Source organism: Archocentrus centrarchus, chromosome 16 (genome assembly GCF_007364275.1).
Source record: "Archocentrus centrarchus isolate MPI-CPG fArcCen1 chromosome 16, fArcCen1, whole genome shotgun sequence".
Taxonomy (NCBI): Eukaryota; Metazoa; Chordata; class Actinopteri; order Cichliformes; family Cichlidae; genus Archocentrus; species Archocentrus centrarchus.
In genome coordinates, this window is record NC_044361.1 from 4837695 (window position 1) to 4852227 (window position 14533).

At 40.9% G+C, this 14533-nt stretch overlaps 2 protein-coding genes across 5 annotated transcripts in view; both read left to right on the forward strand.

Moving 5' to 3' along the window:
- The first annotated feature begins 1548 nt into the window (after window positions 1-1548).
- elp6 (elongator acetyltransferase complex subunit 6) lies at window positions 1549-4313 on the forward strand. The gene is made up of 7 exons (XM_030750395.1): window positions 1549-1811; window positions 1921-1999; window positions 2110-2180; window positions 2772-2896; window positions 3102-3309; window positions 3441-3602; window positions 3838-4313. Exons 1-7 carry the CDS (start codon window positions 1758-1760, stop codon window positions 3961-3963), a joined length of 825 nt encoding a protein of 274 aa, XP_030606255.1. The 5' UTR covers window positions 1549-1757; the 3' UTR covers window positions 3964-4313.
- Window positions 4314-5257: 944 nt separating this feature from the next.
- The window catches only part of scap (SREBF chaperone), a 34361-nt gene continuing 25085 nt past the window's right edge, over window positions 5258-14533 (forward strand). Inside the window, exons 1-2 of one of the 4 annotated variants that reach the window (XM_030749805.1) lie at window positions 5258-5438; window positions 13054-13254. In XM_030749805.1, coding sequence (XP_030605665.1) covers window positions 13133-13254 — 122 coding nt within the window. In that variant the 5' untranslated portion in view covers window positions 5258-5438; window positions 13054-13132. Of the gene's footprint in view, window positions 5439-6664; window positions 6834-7682; window positions 7751-7941; window positions 8093-13053; window positions 13255-14533 lie in introns of those variants that run through there. The other 3 variants (XM_030749804.1, XM_030749806.1, XM_030749803.1) reach the window with 3 other exon arrangements.

Sequence of the window (14533 nt, forward strand, 5' to 3'; positions counted from 1 at the left end):
GAAATGAAATATATGAAATCAAAAAGAAATAAATAATAGACTAAATTCAATGAATCAGAATCACTCAGATCAGGAGCTGTTTGCTTTTTTCTGGAGGTTTTACATCTGCTATGATTTTAGTAGGGTCATCATATAGAGTTGCATTGCACTGACTGTCATGATCTCTTTGGTGTTGAGCTGCATAAGAGCTACACAGTGCCACCTGCTGGTTGGAAAAATGTCCAGTGGCTATATTTCTGTTTCCGAGTTTAACTAGAAGTGAGCTGTTTGCTTGAACCATGACTGTAAGATGGATGACCTGATACGCACAAGACAGGTTTTTTTGTAATCAGATTTTCTGCATTCTAACACAAACCTTTCCTCAAATTTGGATGGCAACATCATATGTAACAACAAAACTAAGTTTGACAAAGAAGCATGAGTCTACTGATGTTGAAACTTCTGAAATCCCGTGTGATGAGACTTGCTGATCCAGAACAGCCCAGAGGCTAGTGAGTATTCCCTCTGAAATGCTTCACCATGAACAGCATCTGTGCTACAGTTTAAACTGAGGCACGGGCTAACATAAAATAAAAATAATGAAGAAGGATGAGTTGTGTGAGGTGTGTGCAGTGATCATACCTCAGAGATTAATGGTACAACTCTTCAGGTAAAGACTTCTTGGTAGTTGTGAGTGCATTATGTGTATGGCATGTCTTAATACAAAAAAATTATAATAAATCCAAAGTTGAAGTTTCGTATGATGAGTTGGATACAGGTTTGTGGAGGGGAAAAAACATTTTCTGCAGGGTGTCCTATAATATTTTCCCTGAAATTAGATTTACTTCTTATTTAATAATAAACCAAGATTTATGAAAATGAATGTTACATCTTTTGTGCCATTCAAGTGGCACAAAAGATGCAAAATGCAAATTTAAAAATACATAACCTTAAATGTTTAACCACAATTTTTCATTTTACTTTTGTTGGTTATTATTATTAGTATTTATAGACCACTCTTGAATCATATTTAAGTGCTAGACATGGATCAATGTAAAGAAAAATGCGTGAGAAAGAAAATGTGTGTGTGTGTGTGTGTGTGTGGTGCTGAGTACTGAAGAGCAGTGTGCAGGTGTTTCTCTGAGGTGGTCATCATCACGATGGGATAAAAACGACATTTTTGAAACAAAAATTACAATGTGCTTCACAGAATTCAATATTCCTGCTTATGATACTGAATCAACCACCACCTCTACTGCTACAGTGCCACCAGCATGTGGCGCTGCTTGCACACGAAACAAAGACGGGGACAGCGAAGAAGCGGCCATGCGCTTACAAAGATCGTCTATCAAGACGATACACACTCTGTATATGCACGCTGTCCTCTCTGCTAGCCTGTGGTGGTTTAAAAAAAATACCATTTATATTTGATTTAAGATTTTTGTTTATTAAAGCTCGTATACAATGTGTCAAAAGCACATGTGTTTTTTTTAAAATGAAAGTGGTCGAAAAGCTTCGCCCCGATAATAGATTAGAGTGAGACCTCTTCTTTGGTTTAAACATCCTGGCGTTACTAGCAAGCAGAAAAGGAAGCTTTCTAACTTTTAGCGATTCTGATAAAAACAGAATCGTAAGTCTTCAATTTTATTCCATTTACATACAGTACAGACGTTTCTGTTTATTTCTGCTAACATCTTCTGTTGTGTAGTCTCGGTTCATCTCCCTAAAAACAGTTTAACGTGTGTTATGCACAGTTAGCTTAGCTTCTAAGGTCAGCTATGTTTACAGAGCTCAACAGCATCCTGAACGCCGCTCCTGACAGCTTCACGCGGGTGAGGATGCTGCATTTTCAGACTCATTTGAAACACAACCGTCCGTAACGTAGGCTGCAAATTAAACAGCGTCATTAAATGTCATGTTTATAATGTCTCAAACCTACAGGGGGAATTTATCTTAGTGTCTGACACACAGAGTGATGCCTCTTTCCTCATTCACCACTTCCTTTCTTTCTACCTGCGAGGTGAGGTGTAACACCTGTCGCTGAGTTGTCATTTATATATATATATATATATATATATGTGTGTAACCAGCTAATGTGTTTTACCTGTTCCGCTGGTTTCTGACTTTTAGCGCGATGTAAAGTGTGTTTCGTGGGTCTGGTGCAGTCCTTCAGTCACTACAGTGCAATCGGTCAAAGACTGGTGAGTGCCAGCTTTTATTTTTCGCAATAAATCAGCCACAACATCAAAACCACCGGCAGGTGAGGCGAGAAACACTGATCAACTCAAACTTTGGGTCTTAGCATGTAAGAACTGGACGATATTTCAAGAAAATCTGTAATAATACTTCTGAAAGAAATACTGAATGTTTTATTAGTGCTTGCAGCTTGCAGGCAACAGTAAGCACATAAAGGGCATTTTCCATCCTTCTTGTCCAATGAGCCACTGTTATTGATGACACACTATCTAATTTGAAGTGTGAAGTATCGCACTCCACAATATCCTGGTTCTAGATACCCCTTGAAGTCCCAACTGATCAGAGAGGTTCACAAGTGGTTCCTGTACAGCATCAGGTGGTTTTAATGTTGTGGTCGATCAGTGTGTATTCCATCTTTTGTTTTAAAACACACTTAACGATATAGAGATCTTAAATATTTTCTAGTTCTAGTTTAATTTTACATCTATTACTGAGCTTCAGATGGGCACATGATAAAAGCCTAAAAATAATGTGGGTTACAGTGACTCTCTCAAAAAGGAAAAACTTTGTTTTGTGTGTGAAATGTGTGTTCTCAGGGTGTGAGTTTAACACAAGCAAAGGAAAAAGGTCAGCTGATTTTCCTTGAGGGACTGAAGGAGTCACTCTCTATTTTAATCCCTCAAGAATCCACAGCAGAAAGTCAAGCCATGGACTTCCTCAGGTATAATTGCTGTTCTTAATCATCCTTTTGTCATGTAATTAATATTAACGTCTGCACATAATTTTGTGTTTGTCACAACAGTGTAACATGTATATGTGTCGCAAAGTATTACAAAAAATATATTAATAAAAACTAACCATGTAATAAATAACACAACTGACTTTATGGCTAATCTGACACCATCTCCATCCCCCTTTGCCTTCAGGGATCCTACTTTTGGCCTGCGGAGTCTGTATGAGTTTGTCCGGTCCAGTGTGAACAGTCCTGGTGGTGGGGAGGAAGGGGCGGAGGAGTGGGGCCCCCCTGTTTTGCTGGTGGATGATGTCAGCGTGCTGTTGAGTCTGGGAGTCAGTGCTGGAGCTGTGTTGGACTTCAGCCATTACTGCAGAGCCACAGTCTGCTCTCAGCTACAGGTTAGACCTAAATATCCTTCAAGTAAAAGTCCTCTCCTTAATCAATTTATGTATTTTCAATAAATTTGTTACTATGAAATTAATGGTAAATGGATCTTAGAAATAGCCTTATAAACATGACTGTACCACAGGGGAACATGGTGATGCTGGTACGCTCTCTTGGGGAAGAAGTGGAGGATGATGGAAGCGATGAAGGATCAGAGTGGCTCCTGAAGGGCCTGACCCACCAGTGCAGCCTCACTCTTAATGTACAGGGCCTCCCAACTGGCTACTGCAGGGACATACACGGTCAGGTATGTCTGTATGTGGATGCAGATTTTTCTGATTCACATTGAAAATACGAGAGACACAGGTCTGCTCATAATCCCAGTGTTTTAGAGCATGTCACGAGTCTCAAAAGACTTGTTTTTTTGTTGATTCATTTCATTTCAGCTGTGCTTGATGACAGAAAAAAAAATGCATGTAGCGTTTATTCCTTGTCGTGTACACAGTATGGAGTTTAGCACAAGGTGCATTCTTGTTTTTCAGGTGGAGGTTTGTTGGAGGAGGAGACAAGGTGACGGGCAGCATACACAGAAGAAACTTTTTCAGTACAAGGTCCATGATAAAGGAGCATCCTTCTTTGCTCGTGGGACATCCAGTGCTGTTCTCTAGTTACACCTTCGCACAGATTTAGTCTCTTTTACACAACAACTGACCAATTGACTGTTACAGTTCGATGTTGCACAACATCGCAAAAGCTGCCAGAATGGTTGGTGAATCAGCCACGGCTGGTCACTGGTGTCAGCAAACCCAGTCTGGATCCCAGACCTTGTGAAGGAGGGACATTGCTAATCCTGTTTGAGATCTCTGAATCTCTGGAGGCCAGTGTGATTACCAGGCTGACTCATAATGTTGTCAGTATTTGGCTGATTTTAGTGGACGACTCAACAAAATACTCAGATCGCAGGATTGCTGTTTTTTTTTTTTTTGAGAGAATCTCGTGAATTAATAAAGTGATTGTTTCTTCACACAACTGTCTTCTGGAGCCTTATGGATGTTAATACAATAAAAAAAAAAAAGTAACCAGATTCAATTTTTCTTATTCAAATGCACCTGATTAGCAACAACAGTTATTTCAGGGCACCTTATGTTGCAAGATAAACACACGTAAAATATTATGGAGAGAAAACCAACCCTTCCTCGTGAGCAAGCACTTGACAATAAGGAGAGAAAAGTCACTTTTAACAAGAAAAATCCTCTGGTAGAAACAAATAAATAATATGAAACTATGTATTCTTTAAGATATGATGGAGCCTGGTCACTCAGGACTGTATATGGGAGGATAAGGATTTAACAGAATCAATAAAGAAAAGACTGGAAAATTGGGTTCCTACTTTTGTTCCTAATAGTGCTCTCACTTCAGTATTTTGGATCAGCTGGAGGCTCTTCAAAGGTATTAGGACATCCTGATAACAACTCTTCTTACAGCTGCTCCCTTAAGGGGTCGCCACAGCAGATTATCAGCCTCCATCTCACCTCGTCTCTAGCATCCTCCTCTGTCCCATCAACTCTGCATGTTCTCCTTTAATATATCCAGAAAACGACTCTGTGGTTTTCCTGTTTTCCTCCTGTCTGGCAGCTATGATGTATTCAACATCAATTGCAACATTTATCCTCCTCTGCACATGTTCAAACCATCTCAGCCTTGCCTCTTAAGCTTTGTCTTCAAAACACTCGACCTGAGTTGGCACACGACTCTGCCACCTCCATCTTGGTCTCCAGGTCTCACTATAAGAATTAAAATAATTCAGCCTAGAAGCTACAAACAGATTAGTTTTGCAGCATCACTCTGAAAAGCAAATCTTATTTTTATTTATTTATATATTGTCAACATGTCCACTAGATGCCGCCTTGTCTTCACTGCAAAGCGCGCAGGGTGAGAGGTCGAAGTGGAAAGGTTTTATTGGGATTTAACAGCCAGTAAATGCTGAGATGGTGTTCCTGCATGTCTGATGGGAGGCACATGCGTTAGCATTTAGTAAAATTTTGAAACGAAGGAATAAAGCGAGTTCGCCAGTTCACCCAGGAGGACAGCATCAACCACAATAACAGCATCATTTGGGGATCTCTGAAATAAATTTTAACAGGCAAGTTAAACTGCGCAGCGCTAGCGTTAGCTACGAAACTTAGCTTCTTGTCAGTGTAAAGCATTGGAGCTGCACAATTGTCAAATCTCTTCGTCATGTTGGTTTCTTGTCTTTATGACTGTAGCAGCGAGGTTACAGGTTTCGGGATCGCATGCACTCATAATTTGCGTCTGGTACCATTACACATGGACCCGGGGCTGTAACGACGTGCTAACTCCAAGTGTGCTAACTGTATTGCTTTTTATTTTTGCACTGTTGTTGGAAGCAAGCTATCGTGGTTTACAAGTGACAGCTGTATTATAATTGAGGTTTGTTAAATGTCCCAATTTTTGGTTCTTTTTAAAAACAAAAATCCATATGGGGACCCGGGTTTATTTACAGCTAACAAAGCTAATTGTTTGCTAGCACGATTAGCCTTTAGCTATGTCATCACAAGTTGTCTTCTGATACGGAATAAATGAAACAATGTAACATTATAATTACATGTTCAGCCCCTGTTTCCTACGATTATCTTTAAAATCTTTAAATAAGTGTCATTTAGTGAACCTTGGCGAGGTTAACTGTTTTCAGTCATGTCATGTTTTTACCAATAAAATTGGATTCAGTTAATAGAGCACATAAACCCGTCAGGGCAAACGGCGATATTTATTTTGTTTTCTCTGGGTTTTTAAGTTATATGTAAACTTGGTAGATAATTTGCATGAGCTAGCTGAATGGTTTCTTCTCGCTCAGTTGACCGTCTGTTGGTGAGCAAAGTTTCATTAATTTCGTTGCTCTGCCCATCCCTGGTCCTGGTTTTGGTAGTTGCCGTGATTACTGGAGGTGATGTTGCTACAGTGTTGCGTCAGCTCAACGCTCCCTGCAAGTGTTCACTGTCTTGCGATATCTGTTTCACACTTTCGGCTGCTTTGATATGCGTTAGAGTGTGAAGGTGGCTTTAGGAAATAATTCAATACATGTGCAACAACTATTCCAAGTATAAAATAAATAAAAACGGCAAGAACAGCTGTATTTTGAGAGAGGTGATTCTAAGAAAGCAGACCCCCTGTTGCACACCATCTGTTATTTAAATGTGGTTACTCATTGACAAGACATTACCCTCTTTTCTCATCAGCGCTGGCTGTAACAGCACTAATGGTCCTCAGTTATCAGAGGCGCATGCTTCAGCATTATGCAACTGTGTCACTGAATTTTGATGCAATTATGCCACAAAGAAGGGACACAGCTTAAAGCTCGCTGGAATGTTTGTGGGTATTGGCATGGCTCTTGGATTTGCAGCAGTCTATGAGGAGATATTGTTTCAGGAATATAAATTCATAGCAGGATTATGGCTGTGGAGTCTATAAACCCTGGGGATGCCTTCAAGTTGGGCATTTTAGGAAGTGTTGAAAAGAGGTAAGCTTTGCTTTTCTAAATTTTATTGGTCACTTTTATTCATAAACTCCATGCACCATTTTTCTCATAGAAGCAGCGTTGTAGTTATGTGCTTTTTAAAAGCTTACCTTAGTCTTAATCTGAAAGGCATCTAATTGCACTACAGAGATCCACAATGGTTTATTTGGCTGGATTTGCACTTGCAGTGTGAAATGCTGCCTGTCATATGTGTAGCTGTGTTTCATGAGTAAACATGCTGGTTTCTCATGTGAGATGCATACAGGCTGTTCTTTGTTAGATTATTTGCTTAGCACATACAAAGGTACAGGGCTAGTCATTCAGCTCAGACAGTTTCCATGCCTTAGTCAGGAAATATTATTTGTGGTATGTTGGATTTAAGTAGAAAGCTTTTTTTTTTTTTTTTTTAAATTTACCTCAGCAATAGTAGATGGTGTTTCCCAACAAGCACTATCCTGTCATGCGCAATAGGATTTCCAAACAATTGCTGGTCACTTGCCAAAAATGGCTGTAGAGAACAGAAACTCACCAGCCTAAGACTACTCTTTAACAACACTTGACCTGTGACTGGTTTTAATTTATTGCCCTAGTTGTTAAGTTTAACTTGTCAGGCCTCCCTCGGATGTGCCATGCTTTTGAGATGTGACCGTCTTGGCTTGCTGTAACTGGCATAATAGTTTGTTGGCTGGCTTTGGCCAGAGGAGGAGGGAGATCGTGGGGGATGACCACAGGGCCTGAGCGCTGCTCGTTGAGTTTCCGATCAGTTCAATCCCGGATTAGTTCACTGACGGAGATGGTGCTGAGCCTTTGCCAAATCGGGCCTTACAGCTACACCCACATAACCCTGCTGGACAAACAACTGAGAGATGGAGGCATTCACTGAAAATTTTCCCTGGCAAGGGAACTGGGACCAGGATCAGGTTGAGAGTCGACACTCCTTAGAGAGTAGAAAGTCATTGCTTTAAAACCTGCTTTTAACATTTGCAGTACCCGTTGTGCAAGGTTACTGGGACATTGCTGTGTTTACTGTATGGAGTATTTATAACAGCAGATCAAGGGACTCCTGAGGCGAATTCCTCCCGGGGAATGTTTCCGCTGTTCTCGGGGGGACAAGCTGAGCAGTTGCACACTCTTTCTGAGTCGAGAAGGGAGCACTATGTTAACCACAAAGTGCATATAAAGCTAAAAAAACCCAGAGCTGCTGCTTTCAGGGGACGCAAGCAGTTGCAAGCTGGGGAGATAAACTGGTCTTCCATTAGAAGGTATGCTTTTTAGAACCGTACAAGGCTAATAGCACTGTTTAGTTAATAGTTTTTTTACTGTTTATTGACATGATGTGAGAAGCTGAGGTGAGAGACAGTGGATTAAGATACTGAACAAAGGCAGCTGCCAAATGTGTGCCAGGAAAGCCAGTTAGATATTGTAATAGAGCAGTGTTTACACTAATAGGCAGCCCTGGACCTGTCTGAGTAAACGGTGAGACTAGAGCTGAGATTGGACAGAAAAGTCAACAGGAGATTGAGGTTTTATTTGGAGGCTGATATGGTGATTGCGTTTGTGATGTGAGCCACCTTTAAGTTAAAGAGTTAACACAAATTTTCCACTCCTGTTGACATCAGTGTTCAAACACAGAGACTTGTTATTTGGTCAAGTTGGAGAAGTCAGATTATTAATGTGCTTCAAATTAGTCTGTGGAAGTTTAACATTTATTATCATTTTACTTTATTTTATTGGCCAGATTTATCAGTTTAACATTACATTTTAAATACAGATGGTCAGTTTTGAAAATAACCAAATCAGCTGTTGGTTTCCTTTAGCTGTAGTGTCATTTAAACCATATTGTGTATAGTATATCTGCCATATCTGCTGACAAACGCTGATCACAGTTGTCTAAATGTTCAGTCACTGGCACTCGTTAGCATCACTGATGATACAGGACTACTGTGTTCAGAGTTTCAGTGCTTCCTGTTAAATGAAAAACATTTGGCTCCTTCTGTTCATAGCTGTGGAAATATTAGGACTGCTGATAAGAAGTCCCAGCAGTCTGATATGTTTTCCAATTGCCTGTTTTCATCCAAAGGTCAAAATGTATTCAGGCAGTGATATCAAAATGATAAATTACTTAATGAATTCATGTGGTTTGACTAAGCGGTTTTGAGCACCTGTAATTACTTGCACAGATATGTATTATTATTATTATTTGTGGTTAAACATTACTACTTTCCACTTAGATCATATTATCCCTCTGTGCTTTCTTATCTAAATGTAATTTTACAGCAGTTTTCTAAGAAACAGCCTTTCATGGAATGTGGAGGTTGTAATTTTCCCAAGGTGTGATCAGTAAAGCGTGTACGTTTGACTGTTCTGCCAGAGTTGGATGTTTTCCACTGTGGGGAATGTGCCCACACCTTTTTGGCTGCTGAATGAGTTGTGTGTCTAAGTGCTATGTAGCATGTGACCACCGTACGAGCTGGTCTGAAAGAAAAGGCTGGTCTGCCTTTTAGTGAGCAGCAAAAAAATGCCAGCACAAGACGTGTGTAACAAATTAGTTTTCCAGGATAGAGCTTCCCAGTAACAGAGCTGGCCTCTGTTTGTGTGTGTTAGTCTACAAGACCTGATAAGAGAGATGACAATATTTGTAATAATGTGTCCCTGCGCTGCTGTTTTGTTCCACGTGTTTACATCTAGACAGAAATCCGATAACTGTCAGTTATTTAAAAAAATGAAATGTGTTACTGTAGCAAAATAAATGTTTTTAAAAAGTTCAGTAACTGGATAGAAACCTTTCATAAGTTTATATTATTTAGATTTTATGCAGTGTCAGCAGTTTCAGTATTTAAAGTGTAATGAGCTATTTAATGTAGAAGAACTTGATGCTTTTATGGGTCATGGAAGAAAAAATAAGACAAACAAAGCATTTGAGAATTTTACTTTAGGTTAGGACATTATAAATAGGTCTAAAAATGGACCAATACCAGTCAAAGGTTTGGACACATCTTCTCATTCAATGTTTTTATTTTTTCCTTACATTGTAAATTAATACTGAAGTCATCCAGACCATGAAGGAACACATAAGGAATCATGTAGTAAACTTCAAAGTGTTAAACAAACCAAAATATGTTTTAGATCAGGGGTCTCAAACTCCAGGCCTCGAGGGCCGGTGTCCTGCAGGGTTTAGATTAGAGTTTAATCCCGGGATCCGGGATTCCCGGGAAATGCGATCAGAACCATTTCCCGTTTCCCGGGAAACGTTAGACGGGAAACCGGGAAAAAAGTCGCGCGCGTCGATTTGACTTTCAGAAAGAAAAGAAAGCTTCAGAAAGTTAAATTTAAGGAAATATTGAGAGAAGGGTTCGTTTAATGCGAAAAGCATTTCTCTTCATTTCAGGCACGTTCAGCCTCCGTTTAAGGCTTCAGCCTTCATCTCAAGCGTTTTAATAGAGGTATTACACAGTTGTACTTTTTTCCTCTTTAATTTGTTGAAATCGTAGGCAATGTGTTTACCCTAAGGTATTTTGTATTATATAATTTTATATTATATATTGTTATATTGCAGTATATAGCCTATAAAATATGCCTGCCCTGAACAATAAAGAAATATCTGTTTAACTTCGAGTGTTTCTTTTCCTCGTTTGCAGCCGCTTACTAACAATCATGAATTAGGATACGGGCCTAATGTGTGAAGAAATTATCATGAAATAGATTGCTTTAACATATTTCGCTTTTAAAATGGAGTTGAGTAAAATGTATATTTTTTAGGCTATAAGGATTGGCCAGTTATTCAAAAGACGATTCACAGTGAACCTACTTTAACCCTCAGACACGGTGTTATAAATTTGCTGTTGCCAGAATGGCAATGACCAAGTCGTAGTGCATTACTCAAGGCCCTGTGTTATGCCATATTATAGTGTAGTACGGTAGTTAACTTTTCAATGACTATTACAGCGTTCCACTGGTGGAGATATAGCACAACAGATGTCGCCACGACAGCGTGGCTGAGTCTTTATCAATGCTGTGTGGAGATGAACCGTATTGTTTTGCACCAGCAGTTGTAAAATATCTTGGTATAATTCCATGTACAATGGAGGAATATTTGAATTATATTTGTTAAGGGAGTGTTGAGGAACGACACAACACCGCATAGCTCGAGCACTCCAATGTCCAGATGTAGGTTTTATTGCGTTAATCAAGCCGACGTTGCCCCCTACTGGGCATAACAGGACATAGCTGGAAAGCTACCTCTACAATATCACAATAGGTTAAGGCTGACACAGGCTACAGAAGGCCTAATTAAAATAAAAAAATAAATAAACTTTTTCCCGGGATTCCCGGGAAATGGCTCGTCATTTCCCGGGATTTGATTCATGTCATTTTCGGGAAAAATATTAAACCCTAGTTTAGATGTGTCCCTGATCCAACATACCTGAATGAAATGGCTGAATTACCTCCTCAGTATGCAGTCAAGTTCTCCAGAGTCCTGCTAATGACTTCTATATTTGACTCAGGTGTGTTGAAGCAGAGACACATCTAAAACCTGCAGGACACCGGCCCTCGATTCCTGGAGTTTGAGACCCCTGTTTTAGATTTTAGATTCTTCAAAGTAGGCACCTTTGGCTTTGATCACAGCTTTTCTTGGCATTCTGTCAGCTTCATGTAATCACCTGAAATGGTTTTCCAACAGTCTTGAAGGAGTTCCCTGAGGTGCTGAGCACTTGTTGGCTGCTTTGCCTTCACTCTGTGGTCCAACTCATCCCAACCCATCCCAATTGGGTTTAGATCAGGTGATTGTGGAGGCAAGAAACAGGGTGATGCAGCACTCCCATCACCTGCTTTCTTGGTCACATAGCCCTTACAAAGCCTGGAGGTGTGTTTGGGGTCATTGTTGTTGGATGAACAAATGATGGTCCCAGTAAGCACAAACCAGATGGGATGGCATGTTGCTGCAGAATGCTGTGGTAGCCACACTGGTTAAGTGTGCTTTGGATTTCGAATAAATTGCCAACAGTGTCACCAGCAAAGCACCCCCATACATCACACTTCCTCCTCCGTACTTCACGGTGGGAGCTACACATGTAGGAACCATCCGCTCACCTTTTCTGCATCTTACAAAGACGTGATGGTGTTTGGAACCAGAAATCTCAAATTTGGACCCATCAGACCAAAAGACAGATTTCCACTGGTTGAATGTCCATTCCTTGTGTTCCTCGGCCCAAGCCGTTCTCTTCTTCTCGTTGTTCTTCCTTAGAAGTGGCTTCTTTGCAGCAATTGGATCGTAAAGTCCAAATTCACGCAGTCTTCTCTGAACAGATGATGTTGAGATGTGTGTGCTACTTGAACTCTGTGAAGCATTTAGGTGGGCTCTTATCTGGGGTGCTGTTAATTTGCGGTTTCTGAGGCTGGTAACTGAAGAACTGATCCTGTGCAACAGAGGGAACTCTTGGTCTTCTTTTCCTGGGGCGGTCCTGATGAGAGCCAGTTTCATCATAACGTTTGATGGTCTTTGTGACTGCACTTGAGGATACTTTCAAAGTTCTTGAAATTTTTCAGACTGACTGAACATCATTCTTAAAATAATGATGGACTGTTTTTTTTTCTTTACTTAGTCGAGTATTTCTTGGATATGGATTAGAACATTACTCAAACAGGGCTATTCACTGTATACCAACTCTAGCTTTTTACAACACAGCTGATGGTCTCAAACACATCAAGAGGGTGAGAAATCCAAGAAATTAAAAAGTCTGGTCTTTTAAAAAAAAAAAAAAAAAAAAAAAAGGGTTTTCTTCCCCCTACAAAATAATTCAACAACTTATTGATTCGGTGGCTCAGTGTTGCCTCACAGCAAGAAGGTCCTGGGTTTTAATCCGGCTAGGCTGGGCCCTTTTTGTGTGGAGTTTGCATGTTCTCTCCTTGTCTGCATGGGTTCTCTCCGGGTAGTTAGTGGGGTTAGGTTAATTGGTGATTTTAAATTGCCCATAGGTGTGCATGGTTGTCTGCGACAAGCTCTGCCTCTCTCCTTAGGACAACTGGGATAGGCTTCAGCCACCCCCCCACCCCCCGTGACCCTTGAAAATGATAAGGATGGATGGATTATTATACCAGATTCCCTTCTGGACTAAGATAATTTATATTATCATATAAAGATTTTTCCATGTTCATGTTGACTTTAGTATATGTGAAATTAAATGTTCGTTTGGGTAAGCTGTTGACTCACTTGCACTCTTAGGTCCTTGGATGCCCCGCGGCGAACTGTCCTCGGCCGCGCAGTGCTTTCTAATGGCCGGGAGTTGACCACACCCACCAAGATGACGCTGCGCGAGCAGCTCAGAGAGAAGATCTCGGCGGCCTTCTACCGCCACGGGCTGCTGTGTGCCTCCTACCCCGTACCGATCATCCTTTTCACCTCTGCCAGCATCCTCACCTGCTGGTAGGTGTTGAGTATATTATACTGAATTGAAGCATGCTAGTATTAATGTTGGGTAAACCCTTGTGAATTTATGTCATTATATTTTAGTTAAGTCTCAAAATCACCTTTCACAGTAAAGTGCACAGTGACAGGAATGCAGCACACTGGTTTCACTGAAAGATTTTTGTTTGGAAACATGTCGATTCAGTGGTCAGCTACTCGACTCAACATTGGAAATGTGTTTCCAAGCAGTTCCATCTTATCAGCAAATCTCTTAATGTGCTACTTTACTTAGAGCTTGTGATCAGCAAGTAGTTGGTTGGATGAGGCTGCATTCAACAATATGCATTTGTTTGAACGTTCAAAAACCAACGAGCTAGCATTCATACTGATGAATGTGGAGTCTACTTGATGTTACCTTTCCTGTGTACAAGCAAGTGCCTTTCAGGTAAAACTGTGTGAATATTTGCGCTATGATCCCTTATTAAACACACACTGCCCTTCTTATCAAATCTTATCACTTTTTATCTTCCCAGAGAGTGTGGCTATAATGAACAGCTGTACTGTTTTTATTCTAGCCTGCAGTTAGCCACTTTATAAAACTTTCGGGCAATGTTTTCATTGAATTAGAAGCTAAACAATACAGCAGACTGATCTTTGAATGGAGTTGGTACTAAACAGGAGGTCATCCTATACACAGGTTCTTACAATTCAGAGAAAAACAATCTTGTGGTCCAGTGTACAGAGACAGACAGATGGAGAAAGTGGCTGCACAGAGGAGAAAACTCAGTTGACTGATTCAGATCAGTTGAACTGGCCATCTGTACATACACAACAGCCTCCCGCTGACACAGTGACACAAACATTCACTGAACTCACGCACACATCTACTCTTGCTAAATCAGTGGTAACAGAGAGGACATGGGTCAGAGAGTTTGCCGGGCTTCATAAGTAAAAGCACTGTAAAACAATCAGAAACGCACATATGCACCTGCGGCGTGCTGTCTTGCGGCACCTTACAGCAGGGGTGCCGACCGAGTGGGTGACTGACCACCACCCAGGGCGAAGTGAAAGAAAAGAGCTGGACGGCGGGGATGTTAAAGGCACGACTAGAGCAGAGTGCTGTGAGAAAGTGGCCCTGTGAGAATGGGATGGCTGTCCCTCCATCTGCTTCTCGGGAGGGGGGGAGGCTCAGCACAAAAGAGGCCTTTGTGGAGGTACAGTGACCTAGGAGAGTAGAGGAGGGGGCGGCAGGGGGAGGTGAGGACAGCAAAAACTAGGCGAGAGGTTTCTATCTGAG

What these genes read in the sequence shown, in the direction of transcription:
- elp6 (XM_030750395.1), top strand. Translation starts at nt 1,758, where the DNA reads ATGTTTACAGAGCTCAACAGCATCCTGAACGCCGCTCCTGACAGCTTC. An exon ending in CCTTTCTTTCTACCTGCGAG is followed by an intron (nt 2,000 to 2,109) that starts GTGAGGTGTAAC and finishes TCTGACTTTTAG; the next exon opens with CGCGATGTAAAGTGTGTTTC. An exon ending in CAAGCCATGGACTTCCTCAG is followed by an intron (nt 2,897 to 3,101) that starts GTATAATTGCTG and finishes CTTTGCCTTCAG; the next exon opens with GGATCCTACTTTTGGCCTGC.